The sequence below is a fragment of the Botrytis deweyae genome (assembly GCF_014898535.1).
Source record: "Botrytis deweyae strain B1 chromosome Unknown BDEW_002, whole genome shotgun sequence".
NCBI lineage: Eukaryota > Fungi > Ascomycota > Leotiomycetes > Helotiales > Sclerotiniaceae > Botrytis > Botrytis deweyae.
This window is the reverse complement of record NW_024066209.1, coordinates 858955-884737: the sequence shown is the minus strand read 5'-3', so window position 1 is coordinate 884737 and position 25783 is coordinate 858955. Positions and strand designations below refer to the sequence as shown.

The 25783-nt window shown below is 41.4% G+C and overlaps 8 protein-coding genes across 8 annotated transcripts; 1 reads left to right on the top strand and 7 right to left on the bottom strand.

The window, feature by feature from the left end:
- Positions 1 to 3043: 3043 nt before the first annotated feature.
- Positions 3044 to 3289, bottom strand: EAE98_000968 (uncharacterized protein; the record flags this gene model as incomplete). The annotated part of the gene is made up of 1 exon (XM_038948585.1): positions 3044 to 3289. One exon carries the CDS (start codon positions 3287 to 3289, stop codon positions 3044 to 3046), a length of 246 nt encoding a protein of 81 aa, XP_038814851.1.
- Positions 3290 to 3742: 453 nt separating this feature from the next.
- On the bottom strand, positions 3743 to 5194 carry EAE98_000967 (uncharacterized protein; the record flags this gene model as incomplete). The annotated part of the gene is made up of 1 exon (XM_038948584.1): positions 3743 to 5194. One exon carries the CDS (start codon positions 5192 to 5194, stop codon positions 3743 to 3745), a length of 1452 nt encoding a protein of 483 aa, XP_038814850.1.
- A 922-nt stretch (positions 5195 to 6116) lies between these two features.
- EAE98_000966 (uncharacterized protein) lies at positions 6117 to 7257 on the bottom strand (the record flags this gene model as incomplete). Its single annotated transcript, XM_038948583.1, has 2 exons — positions 6117 to 6707; positions 6805 to 7257. 2 exons carry the CDS (start codon positions 7255 to 7257, stop codon positions 6117 to 6119), a joined length of 1044 nt encoding a protein of 347 aa, XP_038814849.1.
- Positions 7258 to 7803: 546 nt separating this feature from the next.
- Positions 7804 to 9921, bottom strand: EAE98_000965 (uncharacterized protein; the record flags this gene model as incomplete). Its single annotated transcript, XM_038948582.1, has 5 exons — positions 7804 to 7910; positions 7963 to 8824; positions 8882 to 9478; positions 9529 to 9596; positions 9648 to 9921. The coding sequence occupies 5 exons, from the start codon at positions 9919 to 9921 to the stop codon at positions 7804 to 7806; spliced, it is 1908 nt and encodes a 635-aa protein (XP_038814848.1).
- A 601-nt stretch (positions 9922 to 10522) lies between these two features.
- Positions 10523 to 12163, bottom strand: EAE98_000964 (uncharacterized protein; the record flags this gene model as incomplete). Its single annotated transcript, XM_038948581.1, has 3 exons — positions 10523 to 10944; positions 11002 to 11492; positions 11544 to 12163. 3 exons carry the CDS (start codon positions 12161 to 12163, stop codon positions 10523 to 10525), a joined length of 1533 nt encoding a protein of 510 aa, XP_038814847.1.
- A 793-nt stretch (positions 12164 to 12956) lies between these two features.
- Positions 12957 to 14513, top strand: EAE98_000963 (uncharacterized protein; the record flags this gene model as incomplete). The annotated part of the gene is made up of 1 exon (XM_038948580.1): positions 12957 to 14513. One exon carries the CDS (start codon positions 12957 to 12959, stop codon positions 14511 to 14513), a length of 1557 nt encoding a protein of 518 aa, XP_038814846.1.
- Positions 14514 to 17704: 3191 nt separating this feature from the next.
- On the bottom strand, positions 17705 to 18139 carry EAE98_000962 (uncharacterized protein; the record flags this gene model as incomplete). The annotated part of the gene is made up of 1 exon (XM_038948579.1): positions 17705 to 18139. The coding sequence occupies one exon, from the start codon at positions 18137 to 18139 to the stop codon at positions 17705 to 17707; it is 435 nt and encodes a 144-aa protein (XP_038814845.1).
- Positions 18140 to 23863: 5724 nt separating this feature from the next.
- Positions 23864 to 25225, bottom strand: EAE98_000961 (uncharacterized protein; the record flags this gene model as incomplete). Its single annotated transcript, XM_038948578.1, has 5 exons — positions 23864 to 24003; positions 24062 to 24761; positions 24825 to 24943; positions 25014 to 25076; positions 25207 to 25225. 5 exons carry the CDS (start codon positions 25223 to 25225, stop codon positions 23864 to 23866), a joined length of 1041 nt encoding a protein of 346 aa, XP_038814844.1.
- Positions 25226 to 25783: the final 558 nt, after the last annotated feature.

Genomic DNA, 25783 nt, shown 5'->3' with positions numbered 1-25783 from the left:
ATGAAAGTGCATGATGGAAATTTCCCAGGAAGTTTCCGGGAATACTGACTATTCGTATCTTCTGACCATTCCAGAAATAAACCTACTAGCTTCTCATTCTAGTGGCGCAGATTGTGCCAGGACGATTTAAAAACAAAATCTCGGAGTTTGGGAATATGTGATATTCACAGCCCTGTATGTAACTTTTTGTGGTTAGGTAGTTGATACGCGGAGACTGATCTCGTCGGTTTCGTATGATTGCTTGGCCCTGCGATGCACTTTTGAATTTCAGTGACTTCGGTCTTTCTCTTCCTCGAACATATTAAACGGCCTTGTTTATCGGAATGTCTTTTGTGAAATTACCCTGGAAAGCGAATGCGGGTTCACTAAGTAAACGATACTATCGGATCGATAAATGCTCATTTTGCATGATGTGATCGACTTGTTTTCATCCCATTTAGATTCCTAATTGCACCTTCTAGCCTTGAGACCCCAGATCACATCCAATGAAAAGCAAAATACAAATCTTGGGTGTGTAACGTATGCTGCAGTACAACCTTCTCCTATTCTATCATTCCTTCCTGCGATCATCTCGTCGGTGAGTTCATCCTTTTCAGCTTCATATCCTCTGCATGAGAGATATACAACATCTTCTGAAGATACCCATCCATTCCAACACCCAAACTCTCGTCACCAACTTGAAGGAGTCGTTAAGAACAAAAGTCCTCAAGCTTCATGAAGAAAACCGTTGGAGCCAAGAAATCCAGCCACCAAAGTTCTCACCATCTTCCATCCTTACGACCCCTAACCTAGAATCACTCACTGCCGCTCCCAACACATTCAACGATAAGCGGCGGAGAAAGTGGGCTGAGAAACATCATGGATTGTGCTTATGCTCTTTCGCCTGCTTGATATCCACGCTGCGGCGTTGACAGATTACAGCGGTTGGTTCAACAGGGGTGCACAGAACAAGGCAGAGCGGACGGCAGAAGCTCATGGATTGATGATTGAATTAATGATGCTGAGTGGTGCGCCTGACATGGCTCATCAATTAGCCTAGAGTTGTAAGATTGTATGAATTTTTGTTGCTCAATTTATGGTAAACGGAGCTTCGGGCAGCAGGCGATAAGTTAATATGAAGGGGTGGAGGTGAGTGAAGAAATTAGTTTCGGTAGTAGGATCAAGTGCGCAGGGGCGTCGATTAGGAGGAGAATTGGTCGTTGTTGAGACAATACGTATGAGTTTTGTGGTATGATAGGTCAGTTCCTCACATTGTAATGTTAACTTGACTAGGGAAGATATACCCAGGTGTTTTACCTTGTCTCATCAAATCTAGGTAAATCTATAAAGCGGATGGATATATTCGACCAAATTTCAAACGATTGATTGCAATCAGATATCTTCTCATAGAGTGTGAACAAGCCATAATCTCGCAATCGTGTCTAGCGACGACTATTCTTTCTCCTTTAGCACCGACTGCATTGTATTGCCCTACCCCGCCCCCAGAATTTCCTAAACGGTAGTTTCTGACCCGAAATTACACTTGGCTTAACGAAGCTTAAATTGAAAAGGGATGTGGTGCAACAACTCTATGCGAGTGTGGAACAAGCACAAGTTCATCTCGGGTCCTCGGGCGCCACATAGACATTGTACCGAAGGTATACCCAAGCGTAACTCTAGCCCCTGATATGAAGAACCACTCTCCAGACTCAAGGATGGTGATCCAAGCAATCAAAGCCTTTAAGCTAACTGATTAAGTGTGGATGTACAATTATTCGAACTTTTCCCTTTATAGTAAAGTGGTCATCATTCACTCTTGTATGACAGCAATCCAATGGACACCATACCACGAACAATGTAAATAAGTCTCGTCCTAGCTGCATAAAATAAGCACCTATTATCTCTTATACTTAGAAGACACAGTGGGGGAATGGCCATGTAGTGTAAACATACTTGACGCGTAGAAGAGAGATTCTTCCCCGACCTCTCACTCCTTGCAACGGTGAACTGGTGATGCTCACTTTTTGAAATACGGACGGAGACAGATCCGATCAGACGCTAACATGAAGTTAAATACACAACAATGTTCTAACTGATTGTAAACGTTTCTGATAGGGGCTAACCAATACTGACATTTAGCTAACTTCACGGAATGTGCGCGGTGCCGGGAGATAGGCACTTGACAGTGATTTTGGGGCTTGAGACATACAGAAAGCTTGCAATGGAATTGAAACTTGAGGGACGAATCAGCGGTACTGATTGGAGCTTGGATGGGCTTCTGTCCAATGCGATGATATTTGGGTCACAAGTGAGTAGTACCGCATGACAAGAATATGGATATAGCAACATCTGACCCCAAAGATAATCCACACTATTTGGTGTTTATCATATTCGTGATATTTACTTCTTTCACGACCAGCACTCGCTGTACTACCATGTTTCTCGCTTGTCTTCAATTATATGGTCTATTATTATGTTTACTATTTTCACATATACCTCTACAAGATAAAGAGACCATCTCCCAAAATTCGACGCATGCGCCTCTCCTTCTACAGCTCTACAGCCGTCTAAAACATGACTTGAGCGTAATTTCTCTGTGCTAAAAGCTAAATCTACGCAATCTGCTAGAATGCGCTTGCAGTGACTTCACATAATGAGTACTGTCCATAGACAGAATTGAGAGGAAACCGAAAAAGAGCGGATGGAATATGTATTTCGAGAATTGAAATTCATACAAATTGGTGATCAGATGATACCTAACTTCCATGGTAATTCTCTTGAACCACAAACGGCCTTGAAGCTATAGAATATACACCCGATTTTATTCATTGCATCTTACTGTGCACATATATCCCTATCCATATCCAAAGCCAATAGATACCCGTCCCATAACTCATAAATCTCATCTCATCACACAAACATTATCCCACGATACTTCTTCCAAACAACTAACTAGCTACCCAACCCATAAACTCGACCCGCAATATTCCTCATCTTCATCTCAAGCTTGTGTGACCACAAATACACACATACCCCATGTATCCCCTTAAACAAGCGAACCAAGTCACACAACAACATCATCCTCATCCTCATCCTCATCCTCATCCTCATCCTCATCCTCATCCTCATCCTCATCCTCATCCTCATCCTCATCCTCATCCTCATCCTCATCCTCATCCTCATCCTCATCCTCATCCTCATCCTCATCCTCATCCTCATCCTCATCCTCATCCTCATCCTCATCCTCAGCATCGGTATCGGTATCACAATACTCCGCATCCGCACCCACAGGCATGAAAAAGCCTACCATCTATCCGATTCTCTAGACATTTCCGGAGAAATATGCATGTCATAATTGATTTTCCAGAAATGTAAGATTAGATACCACGATATAAATACCGTGTAAATAATGTGTGCTCCTGTCTATACGCATTGTGTGTGCAGTATCATGAGAGATGTCCTGTTAGAATATGGGGTGTTGAGATTATGGTATGGTATGGTATGATAGTGTGATTGAATGCAATGTACGAATTGATAAATGGTATATGATCATAACGAGAAACAAAACAGAAGGAAAAAAGTGCAAATAACGGGTTGTGGGTAGATGGATTGAATTTCATGCGTGATTTAATTGTTAAACAGAGGAATAGTTAAATTGTTTTTTAGAAAACGCTCAAAGAGTATGTGTGCATGTTTTACTTAAAAGAATACTTCAAGCAAGCAGCAGATCCCCTCAAAAGGACTTTCACAAAACCCAATCGCACTATTCAGCTTCACTACCACTAACTTCCGGTTCACTCTCACCTCCCCCGCCTTCATGAACCATCCCACTTAACCCCTGCGTTTCCCCCAATAACGGTGCTCTTTCTCCTTCTTTTCTCAAAAAGTGACCTCCTAAACTAATTCCCATCACACTCAATCCATGTACCATTGTACTTCCAAATACCACGAAACATATCACCGGCCATATAATCCAAATAGCCTTTGTTTCCTCGCTGATGGGGCCTGGCTCGTCGGGGAATATTGGCTTAGGAAGAGGTAGTGATGTACCAGTTTCGAGTTGTGCCCTTGCTTCTATAGCAAGGAATAAAGCGCCTACGCCCATAGGACCAAAATGACCTGCAAAGAGCGCTTCGCGATAAGTGCAGATATCTGGAATAAAAGGTTTGGTCAAGAGAAGGATTGGAATTCTGCGGAAGAGAAGAACAAGAATGAGGAAAAGGATGAGAGTCCAAGGTTTGATATGGGGTGTAATGGTTGTTGGTTGGAATTGATTCCACGGCATAATGGAGCCAAAGTATGCGAACATAGTAGAATTCAGTAGATGATCGACGATTACTGGAAAAGCCACGGTCTTGGTCTTTTTGGAAAACCATCCATCGTGGGCGAAACCGACTCCAGCACCAAAAGCGACTAGGAAATCATCTGAACCCAGAATAGATCCGATGCCAATAGAAAGCATGGCAAGAAGAAGGTAGAATACCACAAAACAAGGTCTAGATATGTATTCACGAGTATCTGAGAATCGAAGAAGTCGATTGGCTATGTTTCCAAGTATGAGACCTGCTATGATGCCAAGTAGACATTGCCAGAGCAGTGTGATTGTTACCCATTCCTTGATAGCTTCTCCAGGACCTCCACGAGTAGTGAAGATCACAAGACCGATGTAAAGAAATGGAAAAGAGACACCATCATTGCATGCTGACTCGGCTGAAAGAAGATGACGAATACGTGGAGGAACTCTTTCGCTGAATTGAGATTTGGAAAGGACGGATGCAGCGAGAATAGGATCAGTTGGTGAGAGGCAAGCTCCTATTATTAAAGCTGTGGGTATAGTGGTCTGAAAAATGAAGTAGGCGAATAAAGAAGTGATGGCCCAGGAAAATGACATGACTGGACCTAGGAGATAGAGAACCGATTTCCAATGTCTTTTGAAATAATGCTTGGGAAGTTCTAATCCTACAGCAAAACATTGAATGCCTACGATCACACGAGTGATTTCCTGCATGATTTCATCGTCAAAGCCCCATTCTTCTGGGGTAAGTACTTTGAGAACATATGGTCCAAGGATGATACCAAAGAGAATGGCGAGAGGAGGCTCTGAGAGATGCAGATGGTTGCGGATAAAATTTGAGAAGAGGGCATAAGTGATGAGAAAAAGTGGAAGGACAAAATATGTTATATGGGGAGCAGTTGGTTCCAATTGATCCCACATCTTGAGGTGCAACTTTACAATTTCTGTGACTGTTCTATGGATGTAACGACAAGGTCGGTTGACATGAATTGCGTGGGAGGGCGACTTGATTGTACAACAATGGTCAAATCTCAAACTTTATCGAAACATGGAAAACAAAACAAAGCAGTCATCATAAAAGTCAAAATAAACAAAACATTTCGAATCTTGGCAAAACAGCTCCTTAATTCGTCGCCCCCCAAAGCTAGGGCGAAGGGATTTGATAGTGACGTAGAGATCACGTGCGAGATTACCCCGATCTAGAATGAAAAAAATGGAACATGCATGTGACTTCAGAAAGCGAAGGAGAGGAACAATTGAGGAGAATTGGGAAGGAATGGTACGCCAAACGCTTGTTGAAGAATAACTTATGAGAGAAGGTGGATTTTCTGCTTTGGAAACAACTTAAAGAAATTCAATCTCCTATTCTTGAAGAAAGAGAGGCAGAATTGAACGCAAACTGAACTAAGGTCAATCTGAAAATGGCTTTGCTGAAACAGCTGGAGAGCTTTAGCAATGAATGACGAATGAGATAAGATGAAAGTCTAATGCGAAGAGGAGCAAAGCTTGAAAAACCTCAAAAATACAAGAACGAATGACTAACAAATGTGAGATGAAGAGAAAGAGAAAGAACAAAACTGAATGAATAGGGGTAGAATTAGATCAAGGAGGAGATCAATTCATCGTGTTTCAAGATGTAAGAAAGAGACAGTACGGTACAGGTTCACATAAGGTCCTCTCAACAACCAAGCAAAACAATATTCAACATACAACAGTGGGGATTCGCTGGTGGTCACCCACCCAACTACTAATCCACCGATCTGAAGCTTGTGTATGGCAGAGCGGACGGGATGCCCAATTCTCTTCAGTCTATGGTCGTATGTGTCAAGACGCTATCATTGTATCAATATATCGAGCAACTTATATCTACCCCAACCACTACAATCTTTCCCGCCGCCCCCTCCATCTCCATAATCCTATGCGCCTCCCCAATCTCTCCCAACCCCTCAAAAGCTCTGATCGGGATTCTAATTTTCCCATCTCGAACTAATCCCGCCACCCTATCCAAAGGCGTTTCCAAAAATCTATCCACACTGCTCGCATACGATGTGAAATAAACCGCCCCCAGCGCAAAAGGATTCCAATTTTCCAAGATCCATTTACCGCCACAAATACCCGCTTGACATAGTATACCCCCCGCTTTCAACAGCTTGAAAGAATCATCCAGGGTGGTGGGACCGACTAGTTCGAGGATTTTGTCGAAGCGGGTATTTGTGGTGGGAGATATGAGTCCGCATGCTGGATCGATGATAACGTGATGAGCACCTGCATCGAGAAGAAGTTGAGTGCGAGATGGTTGTTGAGTGGTGGATGTGACGATTGCGCCGTGGTGGGATGCTAGTGCTGCGGCTGCGAGACCGATCGAGGAAGTTCCGCCACGGATGAGGAGAGAGTCGTCTTTCTTGAGTTTGAGGGAGGAGAAGAGAGAGCCCCACTGTTGGGATGTGGTTAGTATCATTAACAGGTACCATAGACGTATGAGTGTACGAATAAGGAAAGACAAAAATTAGATCACACAAGAGACGACTCACAGAAGTCTGAATCATCTCTGGTAATGCACCCCAAATATCCCATCCCAACTCCTCCAACCCCGCTTCAACTCCAACCCTCACAACTTGTCCCCTGGGTACAACACAAAACTCCGCATAACCACCATCAAAAGCACGGCCCATTCCGCCCACACATGTAGCTACTTTATCTCCAACCTTCAATCCATCTTTCCCTGCACCATCCTCCTCCACAACAGCAGCAACAGTGCCAACACTTTCAATGCCCAAGATTCTAGGGAGGGGAACCTCCCGGATAGGTGAGTGACCCTGTCTTGTAAAAACTTCCGAGCGATTAAGACCGAACGCCCGAACTTTTATCAATACTTGGCCAGGTTGGGGGGTGGGAGTGGGAATCGTTTCGATTTGGAGAGAGGAGGGAGGACCGGGATTGCGGAGCATGATGGCACGCATGGTTTTGGGAATGGCGGTGGACATCTTGATGTGGTGTTATGATGTGAGGAGTTGTATAATAAGATGATTTCTGTGACGCGAAGTAGAGTGGAAATACTAAGATGGATACTCGATGAGTATTCAGTATCAGAGGGGTATTGCAACTTTAAATGATAAGAGATACTTCCAGATACTCAGCTCAAGTCCATGGATATATCATTTGGCGAGCATGTTACATTTCTTGTGGCATCATAACTCCATGGAGTTAATGGATTTAGCCAGAAATTTTCTCCTATTAGATTATGTGTGGGAAACGATATCAATTATTGTAAGTGCCAGTGACTATTGGTAATTAGATGAGATACAGGAGAAGAGAGTCAGATTTGATGTTGACTAGAGGAAGTGTGATGCTTCTGCGGGATAAAATAGGACTATTTACCGTCTGGTAACGATTGAATTTCAAAGAGATCAGTTTCGAACTACGCGAGTCATCTCTCAGTGAAACAAAGAATCAACAGTTCAAGGATATAATAGAAGCTCAAATGTTGAAAAAAGAAACTGCAATTCTTAATATTGGCCTCAATGGTATTTCTAACATCTTAGGAAAATTCCTTTTCTGTGCTCACTCTCCCTTACTTCAAACATAACCTGACATCCAACAAAAAGTGCACCCCAGGCCGTGATTAGGAAAACAATTCCTATTGTTTGGATTAGTTGAATGCCCCTTGTCAATATTTGAATAGAACGTACCTGAAAAGTCCTTGAAAATGCCAGAAATAATGCTCTTCAACCCATCAACACCGACAGCAAACCCAACCAAGTTTGCTATCATCATGAACATCAAATTCGCCACTGCACCAATACCGCAAATGACTCTGTAATACGTAAGATCATTGAGCCACTTCTTTCTTGGGAAGAGCATGCCAGCAATAACTTCCGGTAACATGAAGAAAACTATGAGCCAGCCCCACACCAACAGGTTAAGACTTATATCATGCCATAATGCTACAAATGTGAATACGACGAGATAATTGACAATTGATCGGACTTGGGCTTTCCAATTTCGTGATGAAGAACCCCCCATAGGGATGTAGATGTAGCGGATGATCCAGCGGTTGTAGCTGCGATGCCAACTTCGCCAGAATTGAACAGTAGATGGGTTATCGGAAAGACAGCGAAGCATATTTTCCGGAGGGTCAATTCCATCAATGAGAGACCAAAGTCTGAAGAATCTCCAAGGTAAGAGAAGCTTCAACCATAGTACATGGAGATTGAAGTATGAGAGTAAACTCAGTTGAGCTGGGGTGTAATCAGACCAGTTGGGATTGCCTTTGGAAATAGCCACACAATAATCGAAATGTAGGAGAAGTTCGATTGCCAACAAACAAAGTAGGAAACGAATACCATACTTAAAGGTTCGTTTACTGTCTATGCTAGCAGGGCGATATTTCGACTGAGAAATGTAATCGTTAAATGTGAAAATTGGTCCTGCTAAATATAAAGGGGCATAAATCGCATATGCGAAGTAGTTTCGATAATTGTAGTCCTTATCCGGCGCAGGCATCGAAACGCGATCTCTCTCGGAAAGATTGGCAGGGTCAAGTTGCTTCTTCTTTTGCGCATTAGTATTAGATGAGAGCATACGGACGGCACTTTGATGATGACCTACCTCTAGTGCACTTCCAGCTCCTTTCTCTAAACTCCAGTAATAATCCAGATTGAAACTGATCAATCTCAAGACAGTAAGATTAAAAAGAATCTCCCATCGTGGAATGATGCCCGAATAACTATCCATCCACTCTGCCCAGCTATGCAACAAAGCCCCTTGTTGGAAACCGGCTTCATTCTTGGGAGACACATATTGTGCTATTGATGTATATCTGTACCCATCTGAGAGCTCGTTGGCAAACAATATACCGATATTGAAAACCCATGTTGCTACAGGCACAAACTTTCGAGGAAGTCGAGTCGCCAGACAGTAGTTTGCATAGACTATCACAATGACTTTAAAAGCGGAAAATCCATGCAAAGCGAGGAGGTATATGAAAGCAAAAATGAAGTCGAACCCGGCACGTTGTTGAAGTCTCGCATTGCCTTCCGCCACAGATATGTATGTGTTATTGCCGTTTAGTTTCGGCGATCCAACTCGAGCAGAGATGGGTCTGAGAAATTCATATATCCGTCGAAGAAGAGGATGAAAAACGACGAGAATCGCGAGATATGGTACGTTGGTTCGAAAGTTATAATATTGTGCATCCGAAATATCCTACATTCAATTAGCATTTGCCACGGCTAACTTTTTCAAATAACCCATACAATCTTGCGCCCAGGAATCCATCCATCAGAAAGAAGGTGCTGGTATTTATGGTAATTGGGATCGGAAGCTGGACAACAGTCAGATTTATCTATGCTAGAGAAGCAAGTCATATACTAACGTCTAGACACATCGTAGGCGATCCAAAACATGTATGGCACAACCGTTAAGAAGATGAAGTAATAGAAATAAAACTCTGTGGTATTCCATCTCGACGGCTGGGCAATTGGTCTGCCATTGCTGTCTGTTCGTACCCCTTCGCCTGGTTTCGAGTCATCTCGTTTCGACTTTGCTGCAGCAGGATCAATTTCATATGGAGTTGAAGAAGAATTCGTGAAGCGTGTATCGATGGTATCTAGAGCATAAATGCTCCGCACATATGAGAAAATACTCATTGCTCAATCATATCATGGAATCGAGAGATCTGTAGCGGCAAAGAACGAGGTATAGACAAGGCGTAAAGGTTATGTGAGAGAGTGTATAGAAGTTGGAATTTATACAAGAAAGTAAAGAGAGACTGAGAATATATCAACTATTCATAACACGAATTGCAATCCTGATTAGGGGTTCAATTCAAATTGTGGGGGGTTCCTGATGGATTCAGCCAGATGTGGAATTATTAGTTTCTACCTACGATACTCGTATCGAGCATTTATTTTGATATTTTTGGCTTTCCTCGGCCCCTCTGGTGGGTCGGTGCTTAAAGCAAACGCGTTTCTCTAGCGTATCAGGAACCCTGAATTTCCAAAATGGGGGCGACTATAGTCACGTGGACGACATCAATTCAGCTTAGTAAGCATGGTTCAGTTGTCGCACCAATAAACGATTGCAAACTGTCACATTGTGCATAGGCAGTTCTCAAGACAGCGTCAATAACGTTTCTGGTATTTGGTTTCCAAGTTGGCTCGATTGAACACGACGTCAATCACACCTATCATATTGTATATACAGCACGGTGAGTACAGGTTGTCATAGGTTATCGATGGCCAAAGACCCTTACTTGACTGAGAATGCAACTTTGACTCCATTTCGACTGGATTTGGTCATAACATACTCCTCGACATACTCTAAGCAATCATCCCGATTATGGATAGTCTTGAACTCTTGTACCATCCTGACCAAGAAGTACGCCATATCAGTGTATGCGTTTTGCTGGGCCGGGCATGTGCGACGCCCCCCGGAAAATGGAATAAATTTCCAACTGTGTTTAAGTCGAACCATCCTGTCCGGGTTGAATTCTGATGCATCATCACCCCAGATATCTTTGTCTTTATGCATACAACCATATATCAATTCGATTTGGTCGCCTGGTTGTAGTAAAATAGGATCGTTCCCCGACTTCCCGCCACCACGTGGGAGGATACAAGTGGATAAACATGTTCTCCAAGCTCGATCGACAGGATGAATGAGTCGAAGTGCTATCCATGTGTTAGCTGATATCTCAATATCTATTTTGGAATACCATATCAACTTACTTTCGTCAATCACAGCTTGCACATATTTTAAGGATTTGAGAAACTCAAAAGTCAATTCTTGCTCAGGTGCGATAGCGGCAACTTCTTCTCTCAATTTCCCCCAACTTTCAGGACTTCTAGCGAGGAGAAATAGCATGCTAGAAGTGACCGTTCCTACTGAATCTCTAGCTGCAAAAAAGACGTTCATGAGTTCATTTCGAATGAGAGTCTTGTCGTCCGGATACTGTTTAACAAGCTCTTTGAGAAGAACGTGTTGGTATCCCGATGAGCCATTCATGGGCTTGGATGATGTACCTGGCAACTTTGACTGCTTTTGGAACTTGATCTCTTCGTCAATATAACCTTCCAAGGTAGCATGGATCTTGGCGCATTGAGCAAGCCATTTCTTGTCGGGACCAACAAGCCATGAAAATTTGTCTGGCATGTAGTTGTTTCGCATTCCTCGAAGGCCCTCGTCAAAGTCTTCTGAGAACTGTTTGGCTTGGGCAGTTCTACGTATTATGTAAGCATGTTTCAACGAGATCAGTTGACTAAATACCTACTGTTCGGAAGGTGAGAGGGAACCAGACGATTTGCCGAAGATAAACTCCATGGAACTATCTAAGAAAAGCCCCTGGGCGAGAGGTTGGATATCGATCGTAGAACCATCACGAGGAATACGTTCAAGGAAGCGTTGCAGATGAGACTCTAACCCTGATAATTGAGAAACTTGTGACCGACTGAAGACGGGTTGGAGAAGTTCTCGAGACCACTTCCATATATGCCCATCGGTGGTAAAGGCGCCATCACCTAGCAACGGCCCAGCTGGCTTACGGTTCGAAGGCGCACTTCCGAACTTATCGGCTTGAGTAGCGGCGACAGTTTGTATAACCAAAGGATCCATAGTCATCCAGTGATTTCTACCAAAAAATAGTGTATGCAATGTTTTTCCATATTTTGCGAACAATTCATCGTCTAAAGCCAGTAGCTTTCCGGCCTTTGTGTACTTCATCTTCTTCGCGAGGAGGTCGAATCCTAAGATTCGATCGAGGTGTTTGTACTTGACCGGAGAAGAGCATCCGGCTTTATTTCTGGTAGACCAAGCCAGTATCTTTGTCCACAGCCAGTAAATTGTTGGAAGAACAATACTCAACAGGAACAAGGTATTGAAAGATTTCGCCATTTTTTGATTTATGCTGGCGTTGTTCAGATATTTGGTCCGTGGGCATGAACATGGCGAAATTGAATCCGTCGAAAGCCCAAAACTTATAAGAGGATCAGCACCAACGGTTGGTTTGCCAATATGTCCCCACTAACAATGACCATTTGAATGATCTCTACAACACTGTATAATGCAAGTTTTTACCTTCTACGTTTGATTTGCGTTTAAGTCGACGCAAAATCCGTCGGCATATAATATGCCTTTCCTTTCAATGTCGAATTTCATGATTAACCGCAACCGAAAAAATCTTGTCGGGATTTTAGACTGCTGTGAAGATTTCTACGAGAAGCAATGCAGAATTCATATCCATCACCGCCCAAAAGACACTAATTTGATTTGATCAGAGCATGTTTCATCAAATACGACTTTGAATCGCAAGAACGGAGCTCTAGATCTTCTGCTCGTCTCCTAGCAGTACGCCTCTGCAAGCCATCTTTCATTCGCTACATTGAGATACGCAATGATTGACTGTACAGAGATCGGTATTCAATCTTTTCAAGAGATAAGCACAAGGTTGACCAATGCGAGAAAGTCTCCCAATCACGAATATCAAAAGTACCTAGTTCGAATTAGGACTGGCAAGGTTACCTTCGGCATCCTGTGCCATTTTGGTTTGCCTCCGTGTGAGTTCGTCATTTTAGGCAGCTTTACGGCACAGTCTGACTGCTTAATACTCGAAGCAAAGCTATTGTAATCATGTGATCGCGATTGTCATTCTTTTATTCTCATTATTGATACATTTCCTAGTTCCAACATGCGGCGTCAATCACTTAAATCTATAATTTTCACTGTCACCTCCCTTGCTGTCTCCGGCTGTGCCTTACCAAATTTGAATCCGCCATTACCTACTCACGAGGCTACTGATGCCACTCGGGTCTCCAATGACACCCACAGAAAACCAATTGCGATAAATACTGACAGTGACACAAACAATCAAGTATCTATTTACACCAAAGATGAGGAACCTCCATACGCCGTTCTTCTAGTGCAGTCCTTACCCTCTTCTTACAAAATCACGCTCCCTATCTCTACCTGTCTTCATATCACTGGGAATACGGATCTTAGCGCCAAAGAGAACCCCATTTGCCCTGATGGCCAAAAACCTTACACCCTGCTCCTGCTCTTTGACACAGCTTATTGTGTCGGTCAACCTCGGCATACATTGGAAGGAGTGAATCAAATGCTTAACGTGGGTATTTGGATACCCACTGAGCCCATAAGATGGGTTGAGAAATGGTTCATTATGTACAAATGTGCTCGCATCAAAAGAGACATGCTACATAGCCTCGCAGAGACAAAGGGTGTTCAAACTCTGGACGCTCGCCGCATTCGAACTATCGTATATCCTATTATCAACGATAATGAAGTGGGTCTCACTTGGAATCCTCCACCCGCAGGTATTCTTGGTCCGCAAGTAGGCAAGCTTCCCGAGGGGTTCTGTCTTTGGTCCTCTTCTCCGGAATATGCTAATGTTACCCGTCTCATGCGTTCACTTAAATGCCCTGTACGTCAAAAGTCATACATGCACCTTTTCACTCAACGTGAATGTCGTGGTAAATATGTTCTCTCTGATAGTTTTGGATGGAATGCTACGCTTTTTGATGAGGTCGTGGAGGAGTGGTCGATTTTGTTTACATGCTCCGACTATGAGTACGCAGCAGGAGATAGAGAGCCTGCGATTGAGGAAATGCAAGAATTGAAATTTGGGGATGCAGAAGAAGAAATAGCCGCCATAAAATCACATTTCACAAAAGTTAAACTCCCCGCAGCACATCAAATATCTGCTAATCCACAAAACGCAACTCTCGCACTAACTCAAACATTCCATCCACAAATCTTCCAAATCCCACTCTCAACCTGCCTGTCATCCACCTCAGAAACCCACAAATTCTCCTCCATTGTTCGCATCGTCACTCCACCTACATGTCCACCAGAACTACCGAAACTATGGACTTTATTGTATGCCAAGCCAGGATGTCTTGACCTTCGTCGCTACTCGCCTACGGAGCACAGCTACCCCCTTTATAGATCGCTGTTCGAAAATATTTCTAGGGCTAATCCAAGGGTAGATGGCTGGTCACTGGGGTTTGTATGCCATCCGACCCATTTTAATGGTCCTTTCAATCCTAAAATCTGGAAGATGGACACGGAAATGGAGTTGATTTTGGAAGGAAAGGGGAGGGATGCTGCTGTGAAGGTTGTGAGGGCCGGGGCTGGCGAAAGGAGTGAAGAGGGGTTAACAGAAGGTATGCAGCTCGAAAGCCATATGAAGATAGAAGCAGCAGCGCAAAAACCACTCAAAGATGTGTGAAAGTTACACAACCTGAACGAGTTTAAGCTGGCTTTTCTAGGAGAACCAGCTTAGTATGCAGTCCGATCTCCAGAAATCTTTGATTATGAATTTTCATTGTGTAGTAAATGGATTCGATATATAATATTCTTACAGGCTACTGAAAGTAGCAACTTCAGTGTTTTATTCGTCAATTCTCATTGCGATCATTTAATGCTTGGCACAATATATTACGTCTCTTCCAACTCAGTCCCATTGTATTATTTGGTTGTCCAACCCAATTTGTCCTCTACCTTTGATGAAGTGATACCGGCAATGAATCTGTAGTCTAGTTCTTTGGTAGCCTTTGTAAGACTGAGCAATTAATCTTGAACGATGATATGTTACTGCCATTATATAGAGAATTAACCACCAAGACCAAAATAGACATTCTTGGAGTCAGATATGGAAAACTTAAAGCTCGAGCTGATTCCAACATTACGAATACATTTTTTCATTCTAAACATTGACAATCATCTATCCTACCGAATCTTTTCCGTAGACTTAATAAACTTGGACAGATAGTTGCGATCCGCAAGTTCAAGCATCGCAAAAGCAGATTCTAAAGTCTCTCAACAGTATACCCGAAATATGGTACGTCCGATCTGTCCAAGTTATTACCAATTATGGTCTCATTGTGACTCCAACCAGTCTTTGATGTTATCGCACTAAGCAATTCCTCATAGATGCCAAGTGTAATTTCTCTGATACGATTTGCGGAAGCTACAAAATGTCCTTTATAAGACAGTAAGACAGGTTCCTCACACGTCTCATTATGATGCAATCTTTTGTATAAAGATGCCACCATTTCCCACTGATCTTCCCAACCCCATCGATCACTGCAATCTTGACAATTTTATAGCACACCGGCGAATTCTAAGTTAAGCATTCCAGTTACTCCAAAGATTACACCAAGTAATGTGAGTCGATACTCTTCCCAAAGAATGACGGTTGATGCAACAATGACTACTCCTGTTTCGCAGAGAATATTTCCTCTGCTAGGTCTCGCTATGGAGACAAACGCAAATCAAACGATCCTATCTGTGATCCACGCCAAAGGCTAACCAGCAGAATGTAAAGTTTCAACCTCAATTTGGGGAAGAGTTGAACTCACAAATAACATTGCTAAGACAGGCGAGCTCGGCATATGCAAGATGGCTTGCATAAGTAGAGGTATTGAAATTGCAGTGGCAATCGAGGCGGGAGCGAGCCACACTCTTTCATCCTTCGAGCCAAGTTGTCTTCTGCCATGTATAGTTCCTGATAGTTACTCGCTTCAGGCTGTTATGATTGAGGCCCAGCGGTTTGAGCTCTACGTATGATGATAGGATAACCGCACCCAGCAATAGGGCAAAGACTCGAAAGGCAATTGTAAGAGCTATGATATTGTTATTCGGGATTCAGCCAAGTCAAATGGAATAAAACGTACGGTAATCTGATTGCGGTTAGCCTATATAATTGAAAGATGGAGAGCTTAATTTGCAGTATAAATTGTGAACTAGAAGATATTTGCTTGAATATGTTGAAATTGCAGCAGAGATTATTCAGACACCGTAGAGAGGTCAAACCATTAGCGGTTCGCATCGAATTAGACCTCGCATCGAAAATAACCTCATGATGCAAGCCTTGCTTACTAGTATCTTGGTCCATATCATGATCTAGGCTGCAAGTAGCCTACCTCTTGCTGAGATTCGCCTGACATATCTGCCTCTGGAACCAAAGTACTCTGGCGCAAGACTCGACCTCGGTAAGTTAGATTCTAGGTTAACGCAGTCGCTATAGCATTGTTTCTTAGTATATCTTTTGGAATTTGAAAGTGAGGATTGCTATTCTATCTTTTCATGGAACCTGTTAGGTAGAACTACAGTATGATCTGATTACATGAGAAGATGTTGGTGGCACAGCAGACGGAGATAATACTTCTTCAGATTGAAGTAAGATCCTAAGTTGGTCTCCATTCCTCCGCCGTTGCAGAATGAACCTGTTAGGAAAACTCGTTGCCACTCTGTTGCATTGCGACCGGGTCAGACCACGCACTCGATACTCGATTAAACTTTTTGTTTTTGATGAGCTGACCCGAATGCTAGCTATATGCGTAGAATAAATTATCGTCTGCCAATACCTCGGTACTCCATTTAAACAACTTAGCCTGGCTAAAAAATAACGGTTATGAAAGCAGAATGTAAATCTAGGGCACGGAGTAGGGATAACCCAAAAAGCGGTTTATGTCATTATGCTAAAGAGATAAATCCCATATCTTCAAGTCATCTTTGGTACGGATCTGTGCCCCTATTGGGTTCGCTAAGCCGCTCCAACAGTTGAGATGACGTTTGATATACATAGCGCGACAAGGATATCGTCAGAATTACGGGATATGCTCCTTTTCAAGAGCACAAGGGATGGATAACATATCAGACCGCCAATAACAAACTTCTCAAATCGCAGCTCTTATGTTTCTGATTCTCTCGTTGCAGCGTCTAATCCTGTACACTAATTGTGAGAAGTTCTACTAACTGATAAGCTCTGTTCCTGTTCCCAATGCGACCCGTGCTTCTAACACAACAGCGGATCTCCCAGTGAAGATCTTGCACGTAGGTGGATTCGAGATTCGTGAGAACGTCGAGGATTAAAAGTGGATTGGAAATAGACTAACGCAGGTCTCACCGCGTTTGGTCTGATTCGGCTAGGTTAAGGTTACAGTATCGCTTACTAGATGCAGGGGGCTCCAGGAGATTAGATCAAGGCGGAAGTAAGCTTTTGAGTTGAGAGATCAAAGCATCTTTTCTGAATTGAAGACTTGAAGACTTGAAGTCCATTGAAGAGAGTTGCATATCTTCCCTAAACAGGTTATTCTTGCGGCAATTATATCCTGATACTTCTCTTATCGACCTCATCCTGTAAAGTTATAGGCATACGGTCTGTTGAAAGAATCAATTCTCTGCGATTGATGAGTTATCTAATCAGATAACGCCAATAGCAAGTTTTTAAGAAAAACTGAGCGCTAGTTTGGTATTTAGCTTGGCCTATTAATCAAATTCTTTACACATAAATTTAAGTTTATCACAAATTAAGCTAGCCATAAATTAATGCAAAACAAATCATTGCCTGACCATATACAATAGAAATGATAGTTATAATACACTCGAAAGAAACCTCCACTCCCTGCTGCGATACTATCCACTAATCAAATTTCCACTCGATCCAGTCCCAACACTATCCATATCCAGCGCTCCATTATTTCGGGACGTCGATGATTCCATCGAGCGCCATTTTAGTGGCGTCGGTAACGAACGCTTCGAAGCCGGCCAGGATTGCCTCTCCAGTCTCGCAAATAGCTGGTGTGAACCAATAGACACTTCCAATTCTGCCTGTCGTAAAGTGTGTGTCCAACTCAGCACAGCCCCCACCGATATCGCCGAGACCATCTTCGCCGTTTGTTCCAGGGTTACAATTCTGATTAGAGTACGCAAGCTACGCTGTCCGGACATAGCAACCAAATAGGCGAAGACCTCTGTCTTGTCAAGAGAGACGCAGACACAAAGACTTGGTGTGTGAGCCCATGTAGGCTTGTTAGATTCATTTTTGGCCAAACCGGTAGATTTTAGCATTAGCGGTTAGAGAATTCGCACACTTTCGATTATCGAAACACATTGAAGTTTTGGAGTTTGTTTATGTAGGTAAGTAATAGAATTCTTACCATTTTTATCCCGGATACTCATTGGCTTTATTAAGTGCCCGAGGAAGTATGTATCATTGAACTGAGAGTCCTAAACCAAGGACTAAAGTCATGGAGAATTGCATCTCCACTAGAAACAATAAACTGTTGAGTGAGATAAGAAGTTACTTTGAAGAAGAAGAAGAAGACGGTTACTCCATTCTACCTCAGCTTCTTGAAGAACTCTTGAGAATTTTCGCGGGGTTATGTATATTAGAACAGAAGAGTGAGAGGATGTATCGGCTCTGCAAGACCCATTGCATACACATTTAATACTGTGCCTTGTGAAGATTGTTTGATACTTTGCATGGATTATGTAGTATTCCTTGGCTAAAAAATCAGAGCTTGATGGGAACTTTTAATAAACTGTAATTTAGTTAGGCCATACGAAGCTTTCTTTCCAAATCCCATATATAACTCGCAAGTCATCTCAAAGTTGAAAGTATGAGCTAGCCGCACTGGTCCCACATCAGTAGTATACGATATACACTTCACCACAGCAAATATTTCAAAAATCAACCATTTCACATTCAATAGGTACCTAGGTAGCCAGATACAAGCCTTCACATCCGTTCAAATTTATCAACTTTCACGAAAACAGCATGGTTTTCCACATCAAGCTCACTATTCTAGCTGGCTAGTCTGACTTGTGATTTAAGTCGGGTACCCCACTTTCGGGCCACCCCTCTTTTGGGCTACCTTAAAAAAGCTTATTGCAAGAAGGGATCTTTCTTATTTATTCTTTAATAACTTTATAATATTTGAATTAATTGATTTAAAATTTTGATATATTATTATTTATATTATATTTAAGATATATATCAAAATTAATATTAATTTGGCCTTATATGTAGTAATGAATGAATATTCAATTCAATAAGTTGCTTTGAATTATAAGATTTTAAGAATTACTTTTCAAAACTGTATATGTCAGGGAGCGACCACCTGACAGGGTATATATAGTAGATCCACTGTTCCGAACGTATTCGGAACACTCCACGCTTTTGTGGGTTAGTGGTAAAGTGGATCAACTCTAACATTGTGTTCCGAATACAAGGGTATCTTATTCTGAGCTTCTTATTCGGTGAATCTGAACGAGGATAATCGTACTTTGAATTCAATCTCGGTGATTGGTTCAGCTGCAGCTATTGCACTTCTAGCATTCTATGTTTATAGACCTATGTTTATAGGGAGCTAGCTCCTTCCTGATTGGCGCATACCGGGTGGGTCCGCACAAGACGGGGGTGAGTGTCAGGGAGCGACCACCTGACAGGGTATATATAGTAGATCCACTGTTCCGAACGTATTCGGAACACTCCACGCTTTTGTGGGTTAGTGGTAAAGTGGATCAACTCTAACAGTATAAATGGTTATTTATTTTATAAAAAAGGTGTATAATATATATAAAAGATAGCTTCGATATAGGAGAAACGATTGGCAAATTGAATATTAGTTTAAAAATCTTTGAATACTAATTCTATATATTAGCAAATTCGGGAAATTGGAGAATGTCTTTTCGATATTAAAGGAAATGATTTTATACTTAGGAAATGATGAGTTATAAACTTTCTTTAAAGGAATCTAGAGATTAGGATTAAAAGATAAGTTAGGATTGATTTAGTATATATTAAAGGTGTAATTATTAATACTATTAATTAATAATTCCCAAAATTAGATTTACCCTCAATTTATTATATTAAATCTTAATATTAGTATAATATAAATAAAGCAGATATATAAAAAGGCTAGGGACTAAATAGACTAGTTTTAGAAAGCTTAGAATGTTGTTTTATTTAGAAAAAGAAATCTGGTTTTAAAACTTGGATATTACTTATAGAGTATATTTTAGTTGTAGGGAAAGCTTTTGATTCCCTTATTATATTGAAGGGAAAATCAGTATAACAATAATAGTTTTCGATTGATTTAAAGCTTTATAAAGAATAATATTTTATTATTATAGATAATGAGTGAATTACGAATAATACTGTCCTAAAATGGCTTAAAAAGGTCTTTATACTTTAGATAGTCTTTTTCTTACTAGATAAATTAAGACTCCTTATATTAAATAGATATAGAAATTATAAAACTATTAAATTTATATATAAATACTTTAAATACAATATATATCTCTTATTCCTTCTATTATATATATTATACATTCTATAGCCTTTTGATTTATTCATATTTTTATCTTTTAAAAGAGCATATAAATATTATCTCAATAAATTGATCTTTTTATTAGATTTTAGAGTAATTAGAAAGACTAATTTCCTTATATACTATTAGAAAATACAATTGGATAGTTTAATAAAGTATAATATACTATCTAAATAGAAAACTTTAGATTTATAGTCTCTAAACTATATTAAATCTATTATATTCAAATTATTATTTGAAAATAATAATAAGGAAATTATAAATCAGAATTTACATTTTAATAATAATCTTGTATATTAATAGAATAGGGAATTCGCAATTTCAACTTTTAAAATATTTCGAAAAACTAATGATTTAAGATTATATTTGTATATATTCCTTTAAAACAAAAAAATCAATTTTTATATTTATTATTAGCTTTTTAAAAAGATTATTAAAGGATTTAATATTAAGAATTATGAAATTCTGTAATCTGAGTATCAAATAAAGTAATTGGAGTATTAATTAAAGCAAATCATTTCTAAAAAAAAGTATAAAATGAAAACTAGTCCAAATTCGAAGTTTTTTAAGATTAAAGAGATTAGAAAAATGTAAATTGCAATAAAAGATTGTGAAATTGATATGGGAGATATTAATAATAATGATGAAAGTGTAGTCTCAAGTATTTATTATGATATTAAATAGTTGTTGAATAAATAATATTTTAAAACTATATAATATGAATTTTTAAGATAGCCCAAAAGAGGGATAGCCCGAAAGTGGGGTACCCGATTTATAAGCTAACCCAAAAAAAGCTATGCATGAGAAATGACTTAATGAATATTGCTCCTATAACTACAGTATAATTCAACTGAATAGATCTCTGAAGTAAGATCACAACACGGATATCCAAAGTAGATAAATAGAAGCTTCCACTTCCAACACAAACACAAATAAAAACTTCGCTTACTTTACCCTACCCTCGTTCATCAAACCAACCGCTTCATCTCACTCACCGAGACACGGTCATAAATTCGATCCCCCTCTTTCCTAAACAAATATGCCATCAAAGACCTAGGTAAGCAGGCTAAGTTGAACTTCTTGTCTATAATAGCCAACGCAAATTCTTGATATCTCGAACCATAGCATCGGTTCATCCTTCTAGAACCAAGCCACGCTACTTCCCATCACAATCGAAGCTCGCTGCACCACTAAATGATCGCAAAGCTCCCCCCTTTAACTCCGCAATCTTTCTTTACTGCTCAAACCATGTTTTTCATTTTTATATCGACTCAGTCCAGAAGTTGACCTCTCAAGAGTGTCTTCATTTGTGCTTCAATCTTATCATATCAAATCAATTTCCATTCCATGTTCCTCTACTAAACTTTTTATCCCGATCGAGGCTTTTATATCAACGCTAACTCGTCAAGATATCAAGATGTCAAACAAACACTAAGAGCATGGATAAAATAACAAGATGTAAATGGATTAGCAATAGCGAATGTCGAGCTAGCTTCACACACCGATTCACATCTCAAATTCCTGATGAACAGTTAAGCTTCATTCTCAGTCACTCACGAAACATTCTTTTGACTTGCAATCAGTAGAAGATTGTGAAACATCCAAGCCTAGAACAACCACAATGAGCAGAACTCAATCTGACTATGAGAACCAAGACTACCAGCTACCCAGTTATAACATTAGAGGATATAATTGCACACGAAAAAGGACACAAATCCAAACTTTTGGTATGATTCTACGTATCAAGTATCAACTTCCAATACCCAGCAAATGCACCACGCATCGCTAGCCCCAAACACCACGCTACATGAAGCGAACCAATTTTGTAAATCCCCAATCACTCCATCACAGATACTCCTATGATCTATATCATCACCAAATCCATAATGCAGTCAATCAATTCCACAGCTGAATCTCCATCTCCATCTCCCAACTTTCCACCACACACCCCTCATGCATTCCCGCATGCGCTTGCACACCCAGCTGCCCCCACCCCTCCTCTTCAAACCCTACCACAATTTGCGGGATATCCCCCAAAACACGCTCTCTTATTGAATACCCACTAGTATTTCGAAAAGTATCTCGAGACTCCTCACTCTCACTCTCACTCTCACTCTCACCCTCACTCTCACTCTCACTCAGACTCAAAACAAAAACCTCACACTCCTCCCCCCCCTCATCCATCACCCCCCTCTCCACCCGCCCAAAAACCAAAGGCGAACACGGCGTATTCGGCGGCGCAACCAGACTCACCACCAACTCTCCCCTCTCCATTCCAGGCCCCTCCCCATCACCCTCACCCTCACCCTCGCACTCGCACTCACCAGAAGAAGAAGAAGATAAAATACCCCAACCCTTACACCTCACACTCGGACTACCCACACCGAAATCCGGGACTTCCAAAAACCCATCTCGCACCTCCGGCGACGCGGGACTATTAACCGGCGTCAGCGGCGTGACCGGAGAAGGGGGAATCGCCTTCCCGCGATGAACTCGTAGATTTCTCGTCGAGGGTGAAGCGGTCCTGAAAAACCGAGGAATGTCCAGAAAAGTCGAGACGGAAGGGGAATGAGACGATGAGGGGGAGAGAGAGGAGAGCGAGGGAGTAAAAGGAGAAGAGGAGGAAGAAGAGCAATGCTCAAAATCTGCACCTACCATACAGGTATCGATGACGATGACGGGAGTTTCCAGCGCGGATGCGGATGTAAGTGCGAATGTAGTCGACATCTTTCTTTCTGCATGCGCTCAGCTCACTCTTGCAATAATTCAATTCGAGTAAAATCTAGAAATCGATACGATGGAAGCAAACCAAGAGATGAGAAATCAAATCTTTTTTTTTTTTTTTTTTTTTTCAAAAGTCGAAAAATTCCAGATAACAAGAAAAGCAATCCGAGTCAAACTCACAATCAATACCGGCACAGGCCTACTTTATAACTTGGAATAAATTTCTTCCCATGAGGTCTCGGTCAAGTTTCGGTCTTCCAAATGGTTGTATCATTAATGCATTTATTTCATCGGCTAACTGCTTCACTCGTGCCCTGTTGATAGTCTGCCACACAATAATTCCAGGCTTACAACTCGGTTGCACCGCCTGCGTCCATACAAACCGTCCTCTCATATGCAAGAATCTAGAAGCTCGAATTTTTCGAGCCACCGCATTCATGACCGACCAACTAGGTCTCGAACAATTTGTTGGGATTTTACACGATAAGGGTAGAGACCGATGTAGATCGGTCTTCAAGGCGGCCTTTTCAAAACAATGAAAAGAACAAATAGAAAGCGCTGAAAGGAAAAACAAAAAAAAGCACACACAAAAGCAACGCTAAAGAAAATCAACGATAGTTTCAATATATTTCTTTCTTTATTCTTTCTAACGAAATTGAACTGAAGGGATATCCATGCCAGGACTTCTATCTATAATGCCATGCCAAAAAATTGAACTCGCCAATGACAGAAAAATCTAAAGCAAAGGGTTGGATCTGTACTCAGGAACAACAACATTGCTACCCTTTTCTGCGTCTGCCTTTTCCAAATCATTTTCGGCATCCTCTTGCTCAGCAAGGAACTTCTCGGCCTCGAGAGCTGCTATACATCCGGATCCTATAGATATAATTAGTCTTTTTCTGACAAAGTCTACAAAAATAGATAAATGACATACCTGCACTAGTAATAGCCTGTCTGTATCTCTTATCCTGAACATCACCAGCAGCGAAAACACCCTCAATGTTGGTATAACTGGTTCCGGGCTTGGTGACAATATATCCTTCGGAATCGGTCTCGATTTGCTCCTTGAACAATGCGGTAGCTGGGTCATGTCCTACAGCATAGAACAACCCATTTGCCTCTACCTTTTCTTCTTCGCCAGTAGTGACGTTCTTGAAAACCATGTGGGTCATCAATCCCTTGTCATCACCAGTGATTTCGCCTCCCACAGTGTTGAATCTAACAGTAACTTTCTTATTGGCGAGCAATCTCTTCGCCATCGTTTTCGACGCACGTAGATGATCTTTTCGGACCAAAACAGTAACGTGGGATCCGTATTTCGTGAGGAACATAGCCTCTTCCGCAGCACTATCTCCACCACCAATAACTACCAAAGGCTTGTTTCTGAAAATTGGAACGGCTCCATCGCAGACTGCGCATGCGGAGATACCATTTTGCCAGTATTTCTCCTCTCCTGGAAGACCGAGTCTGCGAGCCGAGGCACCAGTAGCAATGATGATTGAGTCGGCTGTGTGTTCTGTTTTGTCGTCCCATTCGGTCCAGTATTTGAAAGGACGTTTGGAAAGGTCTACTTTGGCGACGGTTTCGGTGATGATTTCGGTGCCGAATCGTTCGGATTGTGCGCGCATGTTGTCCTTTACACAGATTCATCAGTTGAAGTTCTACCCAATACATGTCAACAGTGGCGCTTCACTTACCATAAGTTCTTGTCCGCCAATGCCCTTGGGGAAACCAGGGAAGTTCTCTACATCGGTAGTAGTAGTCAATTGACCACCGGCAGCGATTCCATTGGCAAGGAAACCTTCATAAAGAACAGCTGAATTCCGAATGTCAGCCCGATACCCCTCCATAAATTCTCGATTTCCGATCTCAGGATATAGACTTACGTTTCAATTCCGCACGCGCAAGATAAACGGCAGCAGTGTGAGCCGCAGGGCCGGAGCCAATAACTATTTCACAAAATCAGTATAGGTTCGTAGATCGCATCTTTTACATCCATTTTCTCAAGTTCTCCATCACACTCCCGTCCCATTCCCATCTCTCCTCCCCCGCCACAGTGAAAGAGAAGGGGATACTCACTAACAACCTTACTATGCATCTTTCTCTCTATATTTCTTCCTAGCAAATTTGCAGCAGTATTACTCTTGACGGAATTCTTCTGTTGAAAACAAGCAGCAGCCGCAATTGAAACACCCGAACCGCTTGTCCTCAAAGTACGTTTAAGAGCTGAAGAAAACACCTTGTCGATTTGCAATGATCTGCCCCTCTTTTCCTTTTATTTTTTATCCTGAAATAGATGTATGTGACTGTGAATTTAATAAAGGCCTTTGATCTATGAAATTGTAAATCTATTCGTAGATATTGTAATATAATAATTTTTGAATAGAAAAGAAGAAGGTAAGAAAGTAGTTGTGGTGTTAAGTATTCATTTATTTATTCGTTTGTACGAGTATGTAAAAAAGACTCGAAGATTCGTTGATTATAATTATTATTATTCTTCTTATTATTGATTTCAAACAATGTTCCCAGTTCCCCGCCAAAATTTCGTGATCATCAAAGCCTCAAGGGATCTGGATCACCTTTGTGTCTGGCTTTGCATCAATAAGCAGAATTCACAAACGTGATACAGATTAGGCCTAGACAAAAGTTATTCATT